Raw genomic sequence first — 23,283 nt, 5'->3', positions numbered from 1 at the left:
TTGAAAGCTTCACTGAAACCCCAGAAGGATTACATCATCCATCTTCCCATTTTTGCTGTAATCCATTCTCCCCATGGGCAGCAGAGGGGCTGCACCCCGTTCAGCCGTGCCCGTCCGGTCCCACGTCCCTGGGAGGACAGAGGGATGGGAGATGAGGATGAACGCATAAAATGCAGCATTTCCTGCATCAACGGTTACAATTTGGGCATAAACAGCCCCAGGAACTCAGGAGGTTATGGGCTGCAGGGAGAAGGAAAGCACTTGTGGGGCAGAGGTGGGTGGGACAGGGTGAGGAGGGAGAGAGGTGGCAGTTGGAGGTGGGAACGGACAGTGAGGGGGGGGCAGAAGGGGTACAGGTGGCAGTTGGAGCAGGGGTGAAATGGGGAGAGGTGTGGGGAGGGGATGGGGTGGGATGGGGTGGAATGGGGAGGGATGGGGTGGAATGGGGAGGGATGGGGTGGAATGGGGAGGGATGGGGTGGGTGAGATGGGGTGGTATGGGATAGGATGGCAGGTGGAGGAGGGATGGTGACAGTTGGAGGTAAGAAGGGAGAAGGAGGAGGTGCTGGAACAGGCCAAGGTGACAGTTGGAAGAGTGACAGGGATGGGAGGAAGGTGGGATGGAGATGGATGGATGGGATGGGATGGGATGGGATGGGATGGGATGGGATGGGATGGGATGGGATGGGATGGGATGGGGATGAGATTGGGGATGGGATGGGGATGGGATGGGAGGGGATGGGGATGGGATGGGATGGGATGGGGATGAGATTGGGGATGAGATGGGATGGGATGGGGATGAGATTGGGGATGGGATGGGATGGGATGGGGATGAGATTGGGGATGGGATGGGATGGGATGGGGATGAGATTGGGGATGGGATGGGGATGGGATTGGGATGGGATGGGGATGAGATTGGGATGGGATGGGATGGGATGGGGATGAGATTGGGGATGGGATGGGATGGGATGGGATGGGATGGGATGAGATTGGGATGGGATGGGATGGGATGGATGGGATGGGATGGGATGGGGATGAGATTGGGGATGGGATGGGATGGATGGGATGGGGATGAGATTGGGGATGGGATGGGGATGAGATTGGGATGAGATTGGGGATGGGATGGGATGGGATGGGGATGAGATTGGGGATGGGATGGGGATGGATGGGGATGAGATTGGGGATGGGATGGGATGGGATGGGATGGGATGGGATGGGTTTGGTGGGATGAGATTGGGGATGAGATTGGGAATGGGTTGGGGATAAGATTGGGGATGGGATTGGGGATGGGATGGGGATGAGATTGGGGATGAGATTGGGGATGGGATGGGGATGAGATTGGGGATGGGATTGGGGATGGGATGGGGATGAGATTGGGGATGGGATTGGGGATGGGATGGAATGGAGATGGGATCAGGAGGCAGGTGGAGGGGCTCCAGGTCATTGGAAGGTGGTGGATGGAGCCCAGATGGCAGTTGGAGGATGGTAGGGTAAGGCTGTGAGGCAGTGGGGTAAGAGTGGAACAGGTCCAGGTGGGGCAGGATACCTCACTGGGCTGCTGGTGGGGTGTGGGGGTGGATGTGGGTGATGGTGACAGTGGGGGCTTGGGGCCAACAGGGAGCTGGGGGCACTGGGGAGAGCATCTGGGTGACACTGCATCCCCAACAGGGCTCACCAGGCTGCCAGGGTCACAAAGATGGGGATGAGGCAGTGCCCAACCCTGGGGGGCACAGGGGTCGTGGCACTGATCCTGACCCTCTGCACAGGTAGGACAGGGGTGTGGGAGGGGGATGTGGCAGGTGGGCTGAGGGATGTGGGCTGGGGGATACAAGCAGGAGTTGTGCACACAGGGCTGAGCACCTTGAAATTCTGTCAATTGCCCATTCCTCCCAGTTTAAATAAAGAGATCTCTAAGTGGGGATTCTCCTATCTTACACTTCATTAGAAGTCGGTTTCAGCAGAGAAAAGAGATGCTGAACCCACCTCTTCCACACCTCTCACCGAAGAACCTGTAAATTTAAATATGACATTGCTACATTTATTGAGATCCCCTCAAAATCCTTCTCCTGCGTGGAACTGGGGGGGAATGCTTCCCACCCTGGTCCCCAATGCAGAACCTCTTCCAGGCTTTAGTGGAGCATCGAGGGTCATCTACTCCGAAGTGATGGTGCCGAGGCAGCTGGAGCTGAGGCACGAGGCAGCCGTGCAGGTCAGGAGCTTTGGGGAGTGATGTTGGGGAGCATATTTCAGAGCTGGGATGCCTCCAGCTCCAAAAAGAGGGGCAGATCCAAACCGACCTCCAGATGGGGTTTCCTCAAGGGGAGATGGTTGGAATGAAGTGAGGCGAACACGCCGTGCTTTGGGTGTTTCAGGACGACGTGGCCTATTTAATCACGGCAGAGGGAAGCTACCACGTCGTCCATCTGACTCGAGCAAAGTAAGGCTCTGCCTCGGCTCCTCCCCTGCCACCTCCAAGTGGGTCCCCTATGGGGTCAGCCTGAATTTCTGCTTTGCTTCACAGAAATCTGGTAGCCAAGGACCTCCCGGTTTACACATACGGTGCCAGGGGAGAGCTGATCACCGAGTTCCCCTACATCCAGGTGCAGGAAAATTGAGGAACCCCAAAAAATCCCCCCTCAATTCATCAAAGACTCGACACTGTGATTTTCACGTCTCCCTTTATGGATGCATTTCTCAGCTGACCTGTACCTTGCAGGATGACTGCTTCTACGAGGGCTTCGTGGAAGGGTCGCCAGGCTCCATCGTGGCCCTCAGCACCTGCTATGGGATCAGGTAGGGCCGTGCACTGAGCAATGCATGGTGGATTTTTAAGATGTAAATGTATCTGCAGAAGGATCCTGCTTAGCCACATCACGGCACTGGTGTGGAAATAAGCAGCCTGAAGACGGATCCCCCCTAGGAGGTGGACTTGATGATCCTTATGTGCCCCTTCCAAGTCAGGCTATTCCACGATTCCATGATTCTCTGAGCAATGTATAGCCTTCATTTGCAGTTTTTTAACCCTTCCCCAAAGCTTTGATTGCTCTTTCAAGGACATCTCATATCCCCCAAACGCTGGGCATGGCACTCTTTGTATCTTCTTACTGGATCCCTGCCTACAGGTTCATAGAATCATCGAATCACAGAATCGTTCAGGTTGGAGAAGACCTCCAAGATCCCCAACCCATCACCACCAATGACCCCATCCCTCAACCCCACATCCCCATGGTTCTGAACGCCCCCAGGGATGGTGACCCCCCGACTCCCTGGGCAGACGTATCAGTGCATCAGCACTCTTTGGAGAAGAAATTATCCCTAATACCCAACCTGACCATCACCTCTCACCCTATTGCTGTTACCTGCGAGCAGAGGCCGACCTCCCCCTGGCTACAACCTCCTTTCAGTGCTAGAAAGGACATTTTTCTCACTCCACCCTTCCCAAACATACAGAGTATGGACCGTCGGGGTTTCTGTTTGATGGCCCAAGCCCTCGGGACGGCCCACCCTTCCAGCACTTGGCGTCTTCTTCCCTTTACTAACCGATTTCAGAAGCCAAGCTTCTCACCTCTCTCTGTCTGAACACCCAGAGGAATTCTGCAGATCGGGGACCTGCAGTACGAGGTGCAGCCGGTGCAGAACTCCTCCACGTTCCAGCACCTCATCTATCGCACAGAACCAGCAGAGGGCTGGGTCCCACCCTGCCAACTGCCCACGGAACACCCAGCCAAGGATGGAGACCACACCAATGGGAGCAGGGAAATCCTCAGCATAGAGGTACGGGCACTCTGTCTGCTTGACTCAGCATCACGCAGCGTTCAGCGCACGCGGGTTACGTTAAAGGTTGGGTTTTATGGGCATCAGGGAGTGCTGCACTGCCCCGCTTTGCTCACATTACACGGGAAAAGCTCCAGTGCTGCCAGCACACACACATCTGCCACTTCTCTGCCGGTCAGAAACATCCATTCTATGTTTCTCAGAGGAAATCGGTTCGTTCTACATCTTGGGATATGGGATATTGCCCAAGTGCTCGTTTTCAGAAGAAAAAAAAGCAATTGTTTGCTTCTGCCCCCAGTGCTTCTGGGTCTGGTGAGGACGTTTGTCATCGCTGTCCCTTGTGTCAGGAGAGCTGAGATACAGTGTCATTCCTGTACCTGTGAGCAGGGACTGCTGACAGCTCCAGTCTGGCCAATGCCAGCACGTTGCGATTGCATTTGGGGCAAGAAACCAGGAGCGAAACATTCCAGTGCTTTGATTGCATTCGAACCCTGCAGATCACACAGCAGCACTCCGGAACACCTACGAGGACTTTTCGCCTCCCAACAGCAAAGCTTTGAACCCAAAAATGCCATCCTGGGCTTAGTGGTGAGGTGACACTTTGCAGAGGTGGGATGCTGCTGCCATCAAGGCTGGTGTTGGACTGGATGGCATTGAAGGTCCTTTGCAACATGGATGATGCTGCGATTCTACACCACGCGTGGAAGATCGCGCATCAACCAATTGCTGTCAGCAATTAATGTACAAAATGTGGAAGCCCAAGGCTGAGCACCTGCCATCGGTGGGCTCCCACTGCTGTGATATGTTGATGCTCTGGGGACTTCAGAGCCAAACAGAACAAAGCAAGAGCCATTCCAGTGCCTTTCCAGTGCCTGGAGCTTCAGTCCAGGAGCACTTGGAGTCTCACAGCAAGGAGCTGCTGGCCTCCTGCTGTTTGATGGGCAGAGCTCAGGTGCAGATCAGCTTTTTGGTGCTGCATTTCACGGTCTGAGCGATAGGAAAATCACGCAAAAGTTGAGCATGAGCAATGACACCCAATCTGTAACCATATTCTGCCTCTGAATCTCTCTGTTCTGTCCCTGATTACTCATTGCACTCATTAATGTTTTTCCTTCTCTATCACGTAGTCTCTGTGTTCTTGTGCTCTGATCACCAGGGAAACCCTGCACCTTGGGTCTGCAAAACTTCGGAGCCCTGGGCAGCCCCTGATACGTGATTTGTGTCATTTGTTCCCTCTTGCAGGAGGTGCCCGGTCTCGAGATCCTGCCCATGCCCACCAGATACCTGGAATTAGCTCTGATCACCAACAAGGAGCTGGTGAGCGCCAGGTGCCAACGCCGTGGTACTTCGCTACGGCCGTTGTGTTGTGTCAGAGGCACTGAACACTTCCTCTGAAAACAGGGCAGGCAGTGCCCCACTGTCTTTAGAGAAGAGCCCATCATTCACGAGCAGCAAATCCAAGCACTTCTTTAGGCAGCGTGCAATGCTGTAAGCAGAGGCTGAGAGAGAAGAAATGGTTTTAAAACAAGCGTTGGGGACTGGCTGCTGCAACGTGCTCAGGGGCAGATCTGAGCGGTGCTTTCTGGGATCGGCTGAGCGTTTGAGAACGACACTCATACGTATTTGAACGGAAGGATGTGTCAAACAGTCCTAAGGGAATGCAGGTCCCGGAAAGGGCTTTGTTTAACAGAGGCTATTGCAAGCAAGCAACACCTTTCCCTGCATCGTCTCACTGAATGAGCAGGTTCCTGTCTATGCCAAAAGCCATCTTCCCGAAACAACAGGGCCTCAGTGGGGTGGCAAACCCCACCCTGTGGGTCGTAGAATCATAAAGACTGGAAAAGACCTCCAAGATCCCCAAGCCCAACCCATCCCATCACATCCCTCAGTGGCACATCCCCATGGTTCCCCAGGGACGGTGACCTCCCCGTCCCTGGGCAGCTGTGCACTGCACCACCAGCTCACATCCTTCCCGTGTGGTTACTTTCTGATCCAGGCCTGCGTCCCTTCGTGCCGTATTTAATGCATCTTTGCACATCCGCGCGGCTGGGAAGCAGCTGAGGGGATCTGTGGGGCTTCCTGTTTGCACCCCGAGGCCGTAACTCGTCCCTTCTGCCCTTCCAGTTCAAAGCCAACAGACAAAACGAGACCCTGATGCTGCACCTCTTCATTTCCATCAGCAACGTCCTGAACACGGTGAGTTCCCATGGGAGAATGCCAGCAGCGCTCGGTGCCAAGCCAGGAGCCTGGGGAGGGGATGGCTGCTGTGTCTGCAAACACTGCCAGGCAGCAATGAGCTCCTGAATGATGTAAAACCCAATTCCACGGCTAAAAAATTGCTTCAAGTGTGAGTGAAGCCAATTGAGAGATAATTTTGAAATTATCCCCTTCAAGCTGCTTGATGGAATATGCATTATCAGTGCTAAATGCTTCCTGGTAGCTCATTATATTCTCCCTCTCTCTTCATTATCTTGCTTTGAACCTTCGGAAAGAACATTGATGGGGCACTGGGGCGGCAGCCACAAGCTCAGTCACTCCCAGCTAGGCAGAAAGCCCTCTTGCATTACCATAATGCAGGAAAACAAACACAGCGCTCAGCCACCAGCACTTGGCTCTGGAGCTTGGCTCCTGAATGAGTTCCAGAGAGAGGCAGGAGGCAGGATGATGGGATCGCACAGCACAGAGCTGTTGGCCAAGACCTCCCGGATCACCCAGCCCAACCATCACGACGACCTACCAAATCCCAGCACCAAACCACGTCCCTTGGTGCCACATCCCAAACACCTCCAGAGCTGGGGATGCGCCCACCTCCCCGAGCAGCCCATCCCAACGCTCAGCGGCCCTCTCTAGGGTGAACTTCTTCCAAACCTCCACCCTCACCGTCCCCTGGTGCAACTTGAGGCCGCTTCCTCCCAACCAACCCAAGCCCTTGCCACCCGCAGGTCTACAGGAGCATGAAGCTGCAGGTCGTCCTCAGCGCGGTGGAGATGTGGACCACAAAGGACCAGGTTGCGGCCAGGCAGAGCCTGTCCCAGACACTGCGGTCCTTCAGCAGCTGGTGCCAGCAGGATGCTGCAGATCGCCTCGGCTACGACCACGTGGAGATGCTGCTGTAAGGATGGCTTCCTCCCCAACCTTCCTAATTCCTCCCTGCTCATGCTAATCGGCCTTTTGTCCTGGTGGTATCTTACAAGAGAAGATTTTCCAGCTTAGCCCATGCTATTAATCAGCACGCATTTGTCATGTAAATTGGTACAGAGAGGATTTTAATTATGTTGCTCCTCCTTTTCCTTGTCCTCTTTTATGGCTTCCCACAGATATGTACACATAGCGTACATCTTTCTTCCAATTTCAATACAGCTGTCCGTAACTGAATTATTATAATCTCATAGGTAGACTGGCCATTCATTTTTTAGACTCGCTAACCCATTCTCAGGAGGTTTACAACCCAATATTTGAATTAAAGCTTTGGATGGGGGAGTCAGAGCTCAGCCTGCAAGCTGTTTAAACACTTACTTCGTTTGCTTTTTTTAAGACCTCTTATTTTGCTCCCGTTTTGACTTCTTTTTGCAAGGAAAGAAATCATATTAAGACACGTGCTGTGTATGTACCCGTGTTTATCCAGCAGGGAAGGGAAGCCACGCAGCCAGCCCAAGGTGCTGGCATGAAGCTGAAAGGATGCCCATGGATTTTGCTTTCAGAAAGAAGATCCTTGCTACCTGCAGCTGTTGTTTTCCAGCTGTAGCCCCAGCAATGCATCCTGTTGCTGTGATTAATTTACAGTTTCTCTAATGCCCAAACCTCTCTGCTGCAGTGGTGAGCACTACAAGGAGTGGGGCTTTACCTGGAAGGGGATGATGTGCCAGCCCAACTCCGTCGGCGTCGTTTCGGTAAGGAGAGACCTCACAGACCATAATATTCCCCCTGTAAGCCATACTCCTATATAGTACTTACAATTTTAAACAAGGATCAAATCATGGAATCATTCAGGTTGGAAAAGATCTCCAAGATCCCCATCCTCAACCCCAACCCATCATTGCCACTAAATCACGTTCATCAGTGCCACATCTCCGTGATCCACAGCCCCTCAGTGCCACATCTCCGTGATCCACAGCCCCTCAGTGCCACATCTCTGTGATCCACAGCCCCTCAGTGCCACATCTCTGTGATCCACAGCCCCTCAGTGCCACATCTCTGTGATCCACAGCCCCTCAGTGCCACATCTCTGTGATCCACAGCCCCTCAGTGCCACATCTCTGTGATCCACACCCCTCAGTGCCACATCTCTGTGATCCACAGCCCTCAGTGCCACATCTCTGTGATCCACAGCCCCTCAGTGCCACATCTCTGTGATCCACAGCCCCTCAGTGCCACATCTCTGTGATCCACAGCCCCTCAGTGCCACATCTCTGTGATCCACAGCCCCTCAGTGCCACATCTCTGTGATCCACACCCCTCAGTGCCACATCTCTGTGATCCACAGCCCCTCAGTGCCACATCTCTGTGATCCACATCCCTCAGTGCCACATCTCTGTGATCCACACCCTCAGTGCCACATCTCTGTGATCCACAGCCCCTCAGTGCCACATCTCTGTGATCCACACCCCTCAGTGCCACATCTCTGTGATCCACACCCCTCAGTGCCACATCTCTGTGATCCACAGCCCTCAGTGCCACATCTCTGTGATCCACAGCCCCTCAGTGCCACATCTCCGTGATCCACACCCCTCAGTGCCACATCTCCGTGATCCACACCCCTCAGTGCCACATCTCTGTGATCCACAGCCCCTCAGTGCCACATCTCTGTGATCCACACCCCTCAGTGCCACATCTCTGTGATCCACACCCCTCAGTGCCACATCTCTGTGATCCACAGCCCTCAGTGCCACATCTCCGTGATCCACAGCCCCTCAGTGCCACATCTCTGTGATCCACACCCCTCAGTGCCACATCTCTGTGATCCACAGCCCCTCAGTGCCACATCTCTGTGATCCACAGCCCCTCAGTGCCACATCTCTGTGATCCACAGCCCCTCAGTGCCACATCTCTGTGATCCACACCCCTCAGTGCCACATCTCTGTGATCCACAGCCCCTCAGTGCCACATCTCTGTGATCCACAGCCCCTCAGTGCCACATCTCTGTGATCCACAGCCCCTCAGTGCCACATCTCTGTGATCCACACCCCTCAGTGCCACATCTCTGTGATCCACACCCCTCAGTGCCACATCTCTGTGATCCACAGCCCTCAGTGCCACATCTCTGTGATCCACAGCCCCTCAGTGCCACATCTCTGTGATCCACAGCCCTCAGTGCCACATCTCTGTGATCCACACCCCTCAGTGCCACATCTCTGTGATCCACAGCCCCTCAGTGCCACATCTCTGTGATCCACAGCCCCTCAGTGCCACATCTCTGTGATCCACACCCCTCAGTGCCACATCTCTGTGATCCACAGCCCTCAGTGCCACATCTCTGTGATCCACACCCCTCAGTGCCACATCTCTGTGATCCACACCCCTCAGTGCCACATCTCTGTGATCCACACCCCTCAGTGCCACATCTCTGTGATCCACAGCCCTCAGTGCCACATCTCTGTGATCCACAGCCCCTCAGTGCCACATCTCTGTGATCCACAGCCCCTCAGTGCCACATCTCCGTGATCCACAGCCCTCAGTGCCACATCTCTGTGATCCACACCCCTCAGTGCCACATCTCTGTGATCCACACCCCTCAGTGCCACATCTCTGTGATCCACAGCCCCTCAGTGCCACATCTCTGTGATCCACACCCCTCAGTGCCACATCTCTGTGATCCACAGCCCTCAGTGCCACATCTCTGTGATCCACAGCCCCTCAGTGCCACATCTCTGTGATCCACAGCCCCTCAGTGCCACATCTCCGTTGTCCACTCAGTCCCTCAATGCCACATCTCCAGGGAAGATGCCCCCACCACCCCCTGGGCAGTCTGTGCCGACAGCTGACCCCTCATTTGGAGAAGAGTTCCCAGTTGGCACAAATTTCGCATTGCTGGAAGCCTGTCTCTGAGCATCTCTGCACCCACACCCCCTGCTCAAGAAGGCACGGACTTGTGTTTGTTCTCCTGCAGTTCTCTGGCCAGGACACTGCCCAAAACATGATAACCCTGGCGCACATGATCGGCCACAGCTTGGGCTTCAACCATGACGACGGGAAACAATTTCAGCACAGATCCTGTGACTGCAACTGCACCCACAGGGGATGCATCATGGGATCATACCCAGGGTGAGTGAAGCCTGGCTCTCCCTCCATTGCTTTGGGTGGGATTTGGGCGCTTGCCTTCTGCTGCCCACCTTCGAGTGCCTGCCGGGGTTCTGCAGGGGCGTGTGGCTGCTGTAGATAAGACAGGAGATCCCAGCTCTCCGTGAGACACACAACCACAGCAAACTCCTCTTCTTGGCTTCCGTTGGTGATGCAATAACTGTCTGTTCATTTTCCACCTGCTTTCTCCAAGTGCTGCTTGCTGCTGGCTCACAGCTGGCTGAGTATCTTAGAACCACAGAATCACCAAGGGTGGAAAACATCTCCAAGATCATCCAGTCCAACCATCCACCCACCACCAATATAACCCCACCAAACCACAGCCCTCAGTACTACATCTACATATTTACATCTTCCAGAAAGTCACCTTGCACGTGGCAGGAGATGCTCCTTCCACCCTCTCTCTTGTTGCAGGACCATAATGAAGAAAAATCGTTCCACTAATTAACTAAAATTACCCGAAATGCATTTCAGAGGGAGTCATCAGCAGTCCTGCTTCTGCTTAGGATGGGGTAAAGACCTCAGCAAGTTGGGGAACTGCATTTCACGACCCTCTGCTCCTTCAGCTTTCACCATCATTCATTGGAATAGCAACCTCTTTGAGTCCACCAAGTATATATATGTGGTATGGTTGTACATATAATCATTTTTTTTTTTTCTTGCAGATCTTGCTTGGCATTCAGTAACTGCACTCTGAAGGAATATTACGAGGAAGTAATACGAAAAAACAAACCTTGCCTGCTCAACATACCGCCCTTAAAACCATCCCTTTTCAAACTCTGTGGCAACGGCGTCCTGGATAGAGGAGAAGAATGTGACTGTGGCAGCGACAAGGTGAGCAGTTCAGTGTTTCACCACAATCTGCACGGCAGAATGGCGTTGGTAAAGCTGTAGTGATCACCAAAATGAGGGTTTTCAGACAGGCTTTCCGGGGGGCTCTGCAGAAAGGACACGTCTTTGCATCCAAGCTGCTCTATGCACAGGCAGATTATTACCACTCGCCATCTTCCTGCCTACAAAATAAGAGCTTTTCTGTCTCTGTTCTCTGTTTTCTATTGTATTTATGCTAAAGTCAATGGAAGAAGTGCTTCTGAGAGCACCTCGGTGCATCTCCACTGCTGCAACCCGTGCCGTTGCAACACTTCAGCAAGGCTGAATTTGCCAGCAAAAACTCACACAGGAACCGTGGAACTGCCAGTTGTGCCACTTAATCAAAATGCAGCCTTCACCCTGACGTGTCCCCATAGAGTGGTTTGCACGTCTACTAGATGTAGGCATAGGCAGAACACCCTGCACCTCACTGCTAAGGGGCCCACTCCAGGAAAAGCCAACTCCTGCCCCCAGAGCCCTGGTGGCTGCTCCCGGAGCTCTTCTCCATCAGACATGGGTTCAAGCATGCCAACCACGAGCTTCCTTCCATTACAGCTCCTTTCCATCTGTTTTCCACCTCCCACGCTTGTTCTGCCCTAATCCACCTTCACTTCTCTCCACCGTTGGTCTTTCCTCCAAGCCACCCCTTCAGAATGCCCCCAAAACGTCCCACAAAAAGTCTTAACAACATCCTACCTTCCCTCTAAAACAACAGATTACATGTCTGGTCTCTCCAGGTGACCCAAAGTCTTGTTCTCTGCCAGCAATTTGGGAGCTGTGGTCTTTGCAAAAGCCCCATTATTCCATCTTCCTCTGGGTTTGCGTACCTGTGTAATAACCCATTACTGTTTCTGAATCCCCTCCTTAAGTTAAAAAGCCATTGCTATGTAAGGAGAGCTAAAGAGAAGATGTTTTTAAGGATACACCAGGTATCCTTCAAATCAACTCGTTAACTTTGTTTATGGGACAAAGTTCAGGGTCACAGAATCATGGAACCATTAAGGTTGGAAAAGTCCACTAAGATAACGGAGTCCATCAGCTCTGACATCAACAAGGATTTGGAGAATTTGGGATTTTAAGGTGAATTATAGCTGGAAGAGTTGAAAAAGGGAAAGAAGGAAAGGACAAAAGAAGGGAAAAATGACAGAAAGGGAGAATGAGCTCTCCTGTCTGCTCAGAGGGGTTTCCAAAGCACCTATTCTTAGAGCATCCCTGTGCAGTGTGCAGAGATGAGATGGAAGTGTTCATCTCGAGAGAAAAATGGGAATTGTATCAGAAGTGTTGACACGAGGTGTCCTTCCCTGTGCCAGAGAACTCCAGAAAGCCAATGCTTGAAGTGCAGCAGAAAAGAGCAGGCTTCTCCTTCCCACGAATTCCTTTGATTATATGATCCTTTATGCTGGAGAAGGCGTCCTGACAAGAAACTAATGCCACAGTCTTCTGGCGTGGTTTACTTCCAGGCATGCCTCAAGGAAGGATGCTGCTTCTCCAACTGCATGCTCGCCCCAGGAGCTTCCTGCTACAGAGGAGAATGCTGCCGCAAGTGTCGGGTGAGCCACGGCACGAGCACTGCCTCTGCATTCACAATGCAGGGGAACCAATGTTTGCTTTTTCCCTTCCCTTCCCTTCCCTTCCCTTCCCTTCCCTTCCCTTCCCTTCCCTTCCCTTCCCTTCCCTTCCCTTCCCTTCCCTTCCCCCTTCCCTTCCTCCCTTCCCTCCCCTCCCCTCTCCCTCCCCTCCCCCTCCCCTCCCCTCCCCTCCCCTCCCCTCCCCTCCCCCTCCCCTCCCCTCCCCTCCCCTCCCTCCCCTCCCTCTCCTTTCCTTTCCTTTCCTTTCCTTTCCTTTCCTTTCCTTTCCTTTCCTTTCCTTTCCTTTCCTTTCCTTTCCTTTCCTTTCCTTTCCTTTCCTTTCCTTTCCTTTCCTTTCCTTTCCTTTCCTTTCCTTTCCTTTCCTTTCCTTTTCCTTTCCTTTCCTTTCCTTTCCTCTTCCCTTCCTTTCCTTCCCTTCCCTTCCCTTCCCTTCCCTTCCCTTCCCTTCCCTTCCCTTTTCCCTTTCCCTTTCCCTTTCCCTTTCCCTTTCCCTTTCCCTTTCCCTTCTTCCCTTTCCCTTTCCCTTTCCCTTTCCCTTTCCTTTCCACAGTTTCAACCAGCAGGAAAAATCTGCAGAGCATACCAGAGCGAGTGTGATCTGCCAGAGTACTGCAATGGCAACTCAGCCAGCTGCCCTGTGGATTTGTTTAAGCAAGATGGAACTCCATGTGGCAACAACAACCACTGCTACGAAGGGCAGTGCCACAGCCACGAGGCGCAGTGCAAGGCTTTGTTTGGCAAAGGCAAGATAATCGACATAAGGAATCAGCAAATCATCCCATGTGGAATTAGCTCTCGCCTTAGAAATGCTTCATCATTTAGGCATCAGTATGGGCTTGGGCTGACCTGCTAGAAAGGAGCTCTGCCGAGAAGGACCTGAGGGTCCTGGTGATCAGCAGGGTGATCATGAGGCAGCCCCCATGGCCGAGAGAGCCAATGATGTCCTGGTTGGCCAACAGTTGGCCAACAGTTGACCAACAGCTGACCGTGAGGCAGCAGTGTGCCCTGGTGGCCAAGAAGACCAGCTGAGGTGCACAGAGCGTGGGCAGCAGGGCAGGGAGGTGCTCCTTCCCTCCGCTCTGCTCTGGGGGGGCACTCCTGAAGCACTGCACCCAGTGCTGGGCTCCCCAGCTCCAGGCAGAAAGGGAACTGCTGGGGAGAGCCCAGTGAGGGTGCAGAGATGGTGGAGCAGCTCCTGGTGGGGACAGGCTGAGCGCCCTGGGGCTGAGCACCTGGGGGAGAGGAGATAAGAGGGAATTATTACAGAATACTTTTGAAACGCCCCAGGATTTTATAGCAGTAGCTACACAACTGTATGTTTAAAACAACATGTATTTAAAGGCAGTATAAAATACATATTTACAATAGTTAGGGCAGCAGAAATGTGGTTTCCTCAGGCGTTAGCTGTTGCAGTGCTGTTCAGGTCCATCTCACACTCAGTGGGACAAGGGAATGGCACTTCTCACTAGAGAAGAACCAGAAATAAATGCACGATGAAAACAGTCACCGAAACCCCTCTTATGCAGTTGAAAACAGCAGCACTCTGCATTTGTGCATCTACATTTCCTCCAAGTTTTAACTTGAAGCGTAATGCCTGCCCACAGCCTCTTTGAGGCTATCTCAGTTCTGCAGGAAGTACCCAACTTCCCCAAGTGCCGTCCCAAGGCCATGGCACAGCAGATGTACTCTGCACTTCCTCCTCACTGACGGCAGCAATGACCACCAGGACTCGAGCTGTAGGTTTCATTATGAGCACGAATCTGCAAATAAAACCACATTCCTACGTGCTCTACCACATCTACAAGAAGTTTGGAATCTGCAGAGCTGTAACCCCTGCACACGAAGGCAGCAGTGTTTGTCATGATATAGGCAACGCTTGGAGAATATGAGGATGTTCTGAAAAAAACTGGGGGGTTCCCTGGGTTGGAAGTGGTTCTGTCTTGCTGAAGCCCAACTCTGGGAGTTGTTTCTGACGTCTGACAAGAATCCTTACTGTTAATACAGAGCATAACGGTAGGGATTCTGGTTTCAGGGTAAATCTAAGATGCACTGGCACGTTTGTTTTAATGAAAAAAAAGAAAAAGAAAGAAAGAAAGAAAGAAAGAAAAGAAGTAGGCTTTGGAGAGATTTACAGTCTTTATTCCAATCTTCCACACCGGATTATTCCGGACAAATGAGCATGGTCCATTCTCTGACCATCGATTTTTCTCTTGTAGCAAATCTCTCCACGTAGCCACTTCATTACAGTCAAAAAGAGGAAAACAAGACAAAAAAAAAAAAGAATCCATAAAATACATGGGGCCATTTAGAACACCCACAAAAACCATCAGCAGTTGCCTCACCACAACAATCTCCTCCTTTCTCCCACTCCGCAGCCGCCCACCGTGCCCCGCTGAGCTGCTTCAGGGACGTGAACCTCCGAGGGGACCGCAGTGGGAACTGCGGCTGGAACGGCACCCACTACACCAAGTGCCTGGAGGGGTGAGCAGTGCGGTAGCAGAGGCACTCGGACCCTTTTTCTGAGAGATATTCAGCCTGATTTGTTGTTGGGGTTTGGGCACAATAGGTTGCCAGCTTTCCTTCTCCAAGAGGTCATCCCGCCAACTGGCCGGGCCGCGTTTTCCTTTTCTGTTTGATACGTTGTTCTCCAACCCCCCTTTTTATTTTTCCGCCTTTAGTGCTATTTCCTTTCAGCACTGCCACCATTTGCAGCTGCCATCAGTCGGTATGTCCCGAAAGCACATCTGGAAGGACACCTCTAGAGAGGACACTGTCATGCACAGCGCTGTGCCTTGCAGCACACCACTCTCCAAACTCTCCTTCCCATCCCTGTCCTGTGGGATTTGATTGGGATGATGGTTTGAGACCAAGGAGGTTTGCCTACCTTGGGGATTTTCCCTATGCACAGTTAGTGGGTGTTACCTCTGCCCACAGCGAGGGGTTGGAAGCAGATGATCTTCAAGGTCCTTCCAACTCAAGCCATTCGATGGTTCTTTGCCTACCTTGCCTTTCTTCACGCTTGCACTTTGGTGTTTCACCAACAATTGGACACTGCTGTCATTGGAGCAGACAGCAGAACGAAAATTCATCATTCAGCTTACCTCCGCTTTTCATGCTGAGCACTACACAAGCAGAACTTGAGCTTCGCTCTTGCCACCTTTGGCCACAGAGATGAGCTTCGGAAGAACGATACCTAAATCCTCCCAGCATAAATATCATTATTTCTCACGCTTTATAAAAAAATAGGAGAAAGGTATGAAAAGCAAGGCTCAAAACAACAAGTGGAAGCATCTCTGCAGCTTCTCGAAAGGTCCCAAAGGGCTGTGCCTGCCTGTCCCAAGGCACCAGCACCAGCTGGCAGGAGGGTCCGTGTCAATACCAGCCAGTAGCACGGATCACTGCGCCTTCTGACGTCCCTGCAGTCTGTCTGTCTGTCTCTCTGTCCATCTCAGGAACATCCTGTGTGGGAGAGTGCAGTGCACTAACATCAAAAGAGTGCCAGTCCGGCAAGACGGCGAGACCGTGGTGCAGACCTTCATGACCAACCAGCTCTGCTGGGGGCTCGAGTTCCACCTGCCTTTCGACACGCCTGACGATGGCTTGGTGAAGGACGGCACGTCGTGTGGTACAAACAAGGTACCCCCAGATAGCTAGAATAGAGCAGGGATTAGAGGGAAGGATTTTCATCCTAAGGAAAACATTCGTGACCTCTGATGTCAGCCCCCTCCTGCTAAAGCCTCCTTAGCAGCTGAAAAACAGCACTATATGGTCGTAGCTTTTGTTGCTGGCAGCACACGGCTGTCTTTCCATTAGAAGAGGGAAGTAAAAGATTCTCCGCTTCTTTGGAAGCAACCAATCAAAGTCAACCTTTGTTTGCTGTGCAGACAAAAGCACTGCAAATGTTCTTCCAAGAATAGGACGCGTTTCTTCCCTGTGAGGCACTCAGAATGCCAAAGTCCTGTCGAGGCTGTGACGTACTGAAGGAGCATTTCTTGCTACCATATGGCAGAGAACGTTTCTGAGAAAAACACACATGCTGAGTTCCACAAAGGGAAGGAGCTCTTGGTAGAGTTCCCCTTTCAGAAGAGATGGGTCCCATGCCTCTCACCACAGTCATCGCAAAACCAATTCATTTGCAAGGCCAAAAGCTGAAAATAAATCTCCTCCTGCCCAGAGGAGACATCCGTGTGCCTCCTGAAGGTACGAGGATGCTCCACGTTACTCACTGAGCGCAGACCTATGAAGATCAGGGTGGTTGTGAGGGGTCCATCCAAAGCCCATCCGTCCTCCCTGGCCTTGGGCAGGTACTGAAGGAGGGGTGTGAGCAGAGCAGGCACGTGGGGAACTTCACCCAGACGACTGGGTTTTTTTGCAGCAAATGAATGACTCCTGAAATAGAACTGGTTTTTGTAGCGCGTTGTGATGCTCGGTTGGGTTTCTTCAGCCTCCGCTTTGGTTTGTCTCAGACTTGAAACACAAAGACCTTCCTTTTTTTGCTCCTATTCCTTCCCCTGTCGCTCCTTTAGAGAGAGGGAATGGAAAGCCCTGAACAAAGGAACAGACACTGTAATTTTATCCTACTTCACCAGTCAGTGCCCTCTCCCAACAGCTGTCACCGTACCTCGTCCCTAACACCAACCTGCCTCTTCCTGCAGATATGCATCAACAGGACGTGTGTCAGCGCAGCTTTTCTCAACAGCATTTGTACAGCGAAAAAATGCCATGGCAGAGGGGTAGGTAGAAAACCTCTAACTGTCCTTTGAAGGGTAGAGTATGTGAAATGTAAATTTGCCTTTCGAAGCAACGTAGAGGTCCAGAATGGCTCCTGGCTCAGCAGCACAAACATTATTTTGGTTTCCACACACGACTTCCCCCCGGATCCTGCTCCGACAGCTCGCAGCCCTCTATCTCAGTGTTCATTGCCTTCCTCTGCCATTTTTCTTCTTCGTTCCCACAAACGTTGCAAAAAGTGACTTCTACATTGTAACGTTTCATCCTTCAGTGCAGCTGTCAGTGCTGCTGAATCTAAATCAGCCAGAGTTGGAGAGATCTGAAAAATGCATGCTCGATTCTGTAACATTGCTCTCCTTGCAAATGCCACCGAAATGGCAGATTTTGTACAACGTTTCGATGTAGTCTTACATAAAACCCATGTTTCAGGCAGCAACACTGGCAGAATTTCCTCACACAGGGGTTTATTTATGCTGCCACCCGTACCTGCCCCTCTTTCCAGACAGATATCCCTGCACAGGAGCAGATCTGTCTGGGTGTCAGCGTGGATGTTAAAGGAGAGTTTTGCCATCACCTCTGTCTGTCTTTATCTTCCTTTCGAATCACACGAAGGTGACAAATTCATTTGGGACACATTTGTGAAACGCTGCGTCGTTGTGGCAGAAAACAGTTACAGCATCCACAAAAGGAGGGCAAGCAGCAAAGGCTGCGAAAGTGCTTTCTGATGTCGAGATGAAAACAGACAGAGACACGCGGAAAGCACTCCTGCTAAGCTGGAGAAAGGCAAAGGCAACCATCTCTCACCCTCTGTGCGCTGTCAGCTCCTCCTGCTGTGTCTGTAGCCTCTCTCTGCAGGACCATCGTCACTGCAAGAGGGTGCAGGGATGGATGGGGAGCTCCTGCTGCCTTCACGTCACCGACAGAGCAAACGCACAGCTTGTGACAGCTGTGTCCGGGGCACCCGTCCGCCACCTGCACACCACAGAGGTTAAACATTTCCACGGTGGCTGCCAAAGGAGAGTGACAAATTTGCCTCGGGGTGTGGATTCCGTCCTGCCCTCCTCTGCTGGTCCTGAGATGAAGTGCCGGAGGCCAATCCCCCCGGGGCCACCAAATGGCTGCTGCATTTTTCATGCCGTAAAACGTTCATTCTCTTTCAGGTCTGCAACAACAAGAACAACTGTCACTGTGATTCGGGATGGGCCCCTCCGGACTGCAGGGCAGAAGGGTATGGAGGCAGCGTTGACAGCGGACCACCTCCTTCTTACTATGGTGAGCATAGTGCAGGGTGTGGTGCAACCGCTCTGCACATCACACCACCTCTCAGCACGGTTTTCTCTTTCCACCTGTGCTTTCAGATCATTCCAGCCTTGGTTCAGGCATCTCTTTTCCCTTTGCTATGTAGCCACACCAGACCCGGATGCGATTGAAGTTGAGCTTCGTAGGCCTCCTCCACCTGCTATAATCTGCTCAACTCTACCCTATTCTACTCCACTATTTTAATTCTATTTTATTCTCTTTTTTTCCTCTTATCTCGCCTCCTTTTTATCAGCGCAATGGTGCTTGCCCTGCTGGCCCTCTCTCTGGCTGCTCCCAGGGCAACCACAGGAACTACAGATCGATTCCATTAAGCACCAGGGCCAAGCAGCCAGCACGCAGTTCATTAAGGCAGCTGATGAGGAGTGTCTGTTGAGCTCATCAGAACCCTCTTAGGAGAATTTTCCTCTCCTCTTAATAGACATCTCCAGCAGAGCTCCAATCCTGGGATGACAGGGCATAAATAAATATTTTCCGGGCACGTACCCCTGAGAGATGCTCTTCTGCCTTCCCATCTATTAGGCATAACGACTTGCCGATGAACAAAACCACAGTCACTCAGCAGAGCTGCACAACCCCCAGCTCCTGACCACGGACGGCTTTCAAGCCCTTCCCTGGCCCGCTCTGCCTATCGGTCCTGATGATGATGATGAAGAGCTCTGAGCTCTTTCTGCTGATTGCTTGGCCAGGCAAACGGCAAATGAAGCAGCAATGGGCCCACTGGCACTGCAGAAATCGAACTCTTTGGAGCAGTTAGCGCTCCATAGCTCCCCTCAGCCGTTCCTCCAATATCACTGTGATATCTCACCTACTTTGCATGGAGACGAAGGGACCCCAGGGGCCGTGCTGAGCTCCTCAATCCACGGAGAACGGCTGATGCTTAGGCTGCAGCTGGTATCCCCGTGTTGGCTCTTCAGCGTGCTGGAAGGAGCAAAGCCTTTCACACCTTCCCTACAAACAGCCTCCCGCCTTTCTTTATCCGCACTCTCCCCACACACTGGAGCCTCAACCATCAGCAATGTTCAGCTCAAACCACTCACCCTTCTGGCTGTGTTTGGGTCTTTCTTCACCTGCGTGTCCTCCTCTGTGCGCCCTGGGAAGCTGGCTTGCTTGTGTGTGATGTCCCCAACCTCCTTACAATGCGGTCCTCATTGTTCCCAGGTCTGTTTAGCATCACTTTACCCTCTTTGATGAACACCTCACGGCTTCTGCTTGCTTCTGAGAGAGAAAAGAACACTGGTAGCTCCCACTGAGGTTATCAGGGAGGTTTCCTAGGGCGCGCACACGAGCTCCTGACCCTTTGTGCACTGGGGAATGGCAGCAAAACCAGCACGTTTTGTGTGCGCAGAGTGTGATGTTCTTTGTTTCCTTTTCCAAGTGTACAGAGGTACGGTAAAAGCTATTGGAACGCTGCTGCTTCTCACCCTGATTTTGGGCGTCCTGCTGTACAAGAGGGTCGATATTGCCGAGTACATCCGAAGGTAGGAGTGCTCCAGCCACCGGCAATCCCTGCCCCAGGCTCTCGGGGTGCCCAGGGTTGGGGTCACCGTCCCTGGGGTTGTCCCAGCACCATAGGGATGTGGCACTGAGGGATGTGGTGGGTTGGGCACGATGGGCTGAGGTTGGACGTGGGGACCTGAGAGGTGTTCACCAACCTCAGTGATTCTGAGATTCTATGGTTTCTATCCATGCAGAGGAATGCAACCAACCATGTCCCGAGCTGGGAACAGAGTTCTCTCACTGCTGCTTCTTACCTGGAAATGGCTGATAGAGCTTCATTGTTTTTAACCCATTCTGGCATTTATTTTTTTCCATAGAAATTCCGAAATGAAAATTGCTGTGTAACTTCAGGGTATTTTCTTCATAACCTTGTACTTCTTCCAATCGGCTCTTCCTTTTTTCTCCTACTTGCTTTACCTCTTCCTTTGATTTTCACTTCTTTCCATGAAGGAAAGAGTTGAGAAAAGAAAGATTTCTGTATAGCGTACGGAAGATAAGCGCTCCCTTATCCTCTGACTGCTTTGCTTTTGTCCTTAAACAGCAGCATCTCATCTTGCACAAAACCCCTCTCCAATGGTCACTGAGCTCTTTATTTTATAGGTGGCGACAACAGAGGTGGGACAAAAGAAACAACCCCACTCCTCCTCCAGAACTGGTAAGCAGTGCTCCCATCTCCATTAAACCTCTTGAAGGGGAGGGAGTTGGAAACTGCAGCTTCTGGCTGCTTTCCTCCCATCTATCTTCTTTCCCAGCCATTCTTGCTCCTCCGGTTCTGCTGGTGCAAGCTGAGAGGTGAGGACGCACCCAAAGGATACAAATACTTCTCAGTATCCCTGCAGAAAGCTGTTTCGATTTGTGCCAAAAGAGAGTTTAATGTAAAAATACCAGGTTCCTATAAATAGAAGCGCATTCGGGCTGCCTGCTCCGAGAGCCGACGTTGGTGTGACAGCGCAGCTGCACAAAGCCCAAACAAAGCATTAGTTCTTGTCAGAAATGAGAATGTTTGCCTATGTTTGAAGACAGATTTCTCCCCCCCCCCCAAAAAATGATGAAAGTCAGACGTGGCAGAGGCCAGCAGGGGCTGCCAGGCACCACGGTCGGCTCCAATCTCAGGCGGTGGGGTTTTCCTGCAGTGCCCATTGCTGCTGAGCGAGCCGTGCTATGCTGCAGGAATGCAGCTCACCCAAACTACACCAAAGCTGCTGCAGTTGCATCAGACCAGCTTTCCCACGGATAAGCTGGCTGGGAAAAAGATATAAATCCTCTCTCTTCTAGTTACAAAAGAAAACAGGCGTGGAGCTGGAAAACAGAACAAAAAGAAGAGCAGTGGTGGTCTCAGCTCGACACATAACTTCTGAAGAAATCCTCTGTGGCTCACAGAGAAGTGAACTCAGAGGCGCAGACAGGGAATCATATCATATCACAGACTGATAGAATGGCCTGGGTTGCAAAGGAGCACAGTGCTCACCCAGCTCCAACCCCCTGCTGTGTGCAGGTCACCAACCAGCAGCCCAAGCTGCCCAGAGCCACATCCAGCCTGGCCTTGAATGCCTGCAGGGATGGGGCATCCACAGCCTCCTTGGGCAACCTGTTCCACTGCCTCACCACCCTCCGCATGAAAAACTTCCTCCTCACATCCAACCCAAACCTCCCCTGTAGCTGATGTCTCGGGATGCTGATGAAATCGAGCAGTGATGCTGAGGGTACACACTTAACAACTGCACTACATCTCTGCAAACATGATGAATGCAAAAAGCCATTAAAGACAGGAGAGCAGCAGGGAAGCCTTGAGACAGCAGGGCTGGTGGGAAACCTCAGCTCAGGGAGCAGAAGCAAAGACAGGAGGGGCTCTGGTACAGCTCATCTTTTGAGACGTAGCATCCCCAGAAATGTCATAACAGGTGTGATAAACCACAGTGATATCACATTTTGTCTTTCAGGAGCGCCCAGAAGATGCATAGAAGTCCTCCTGAGCTGTGCAGGATGCAGGAACCCAAGGGCTTCCCAGGCCGGTCCCATCCATTTCGTTTTCGTTTTGTTTTAAATAACGACGTTAGATTGACTGGAATAAACAGTTTTTCCCCCTATTTCTGATGGTGGTAAATATCCTCTTGTGGGCTCCCCGTGTGTCTGCTCACACTGACCTGCAGCACGGTCCCAACACACGTCCTGCCATCCCTCAGAGCCATGAAATGGTGTAAAGGACGGAGGTTGGGCTGGCGTGGTAATATGGGACAATCCGGGGGATTTCTGAATGCAACCCCACTCCTGCATGTGGGAATTTGGGAAGAGAGGACACACAAATGAGGGAATTTGGGTCTTATTTATGAAGAGAGGACACACAAATGTGGGAATTTGGGTCTTATTTATGAAGAGAGGACACACAAATGAGGGAATTTGGGTCTTGTTTATGAAGAGAGGACACACAACTGAGGGAATTTGGGTCATTTATGAAGAGAGGACACACAAATGAGGGAATTTGGGTCTTCTGAAGAGAGGACACACAGATGTGGATATTTAGATGGGAATCTGGGTCTTGTTTAAGAAGAAAGGACACAGAATTGTGGGGATTTGGGTCTTTTTGTGAGGAGAGGGTACAAAAATGTGGGTGTTTGGGTCTTATTTAGGAAGAAGACACACAAATGTGGGAATCTGGGTGGGAATTTGGGTCTTATTTACAAAGAGGACACACGAATGTGGGAATTTGGGTCTTATTTAGGAAGAGAAGACACAAAAACGTGGGAATTTGGGTCTTTTTATGAGAAGAGGGAAGAAAAATATAGGTATTAGAGTCTTATTCATGAAGAGATTATACACAAACGTAGGAATTTAGGTGGGAATTTGGGTCTTATTTACGAGATGAACCACAAATGTGGGATTTTGTTGGTGTTGTGGGTTTTTTTGTTTTGGTTTTGTTGTTTTTTTTTTTGTGAAGAGAGGACACAGATGTGGGAATTTGGGCCTTTTTATGAGGAAAGGATTTTTATGAGGAAAGTCTTATTCATGAAGAGAGCAGACACGAATGTGGGAATCTGGGTCTTATTTATGAGGAGATGGTGCAAAAATGTGGGAATTGGGGCCTTATTCATGAAAGATACACAAACGTGGATATTTATGTGGGAATTTGGGTGATATTTATGAAGAGAAGACACACAGATGTGGGGATCACGGTGTGTTTATGAAGAGACAGTATACAAATGTGGGAA

At 51.5% G+C, this 23,283-nt stretch overlaps 1 protein-coding gene across 1 annotated transcript; it reads left to right on the top strand.

Annotated features, from left to right (window-relative positions):
- The first annotated feature begins 1,674 nt into the window (after positions 1 to 1,674).
- Positions 1,675 to 22,038, top strand: LOC109365395 (disintegrin and metalloproteinase domain-containing protein 9-like). Its single transcript, XM_085232597.1, has 21 exons — positions 1,675 to 1,765; positions 2,078 to 2,208; positions 2,372 to 2,436; positions 2,521 to 2,599; positions 2,716 to 2,792; positions 3,587 to 3,773; positions 5,016 to 5,090; positions 5,898 to 5,969; positions 6,716 to 6,885; positions 7,588 to 7,663; positions 9,880 to 10,034; positions 10,736 to 10,904; positions 12,401 to 12,490; positions 13,080 to 13,272; positions 14,905 to 15,010; positions 15,982 to 16,165; positions 17,185 to 17,262; positions 18,421 to 18,532; positions 19,956 to 20,058; positions 20,678 to 20,732; positions 22,018 to 22,038. Exons 1-21 carry the CDS (start codon positions 1,696 to 1,698, stop codon positions 22,036 to 22,038), a joined length of 2,268 nt encoding a protein of 755 aa, XP_085088723.1. The 5' UTR covers positions 1,675 to 1,695.
- Positions 22,039 to 23,283: the final 1,245 nt, after the last annotated feature.

Source organism: Meleagris gallopavo, chromosome 1 (genome assembly GCF_905368555.1).
Source record: "Meleagris gallopavo chromosome 1, MGAL_WU_HG_1.1, whole genome shotgun sequence".
NCBI classification, from domain to species: domain Eukaryota; kingdom Metazoa; phylum Chordata; class Aves; order Galliformes; family Phasianidae; genus Meleagris; species Meleagris gallopavo.
The sequence above is the reverse complement of the archived record's forward strand: the minus strand, read 5'-3'. Positions and strand labels throughout refer to the sequence as shown.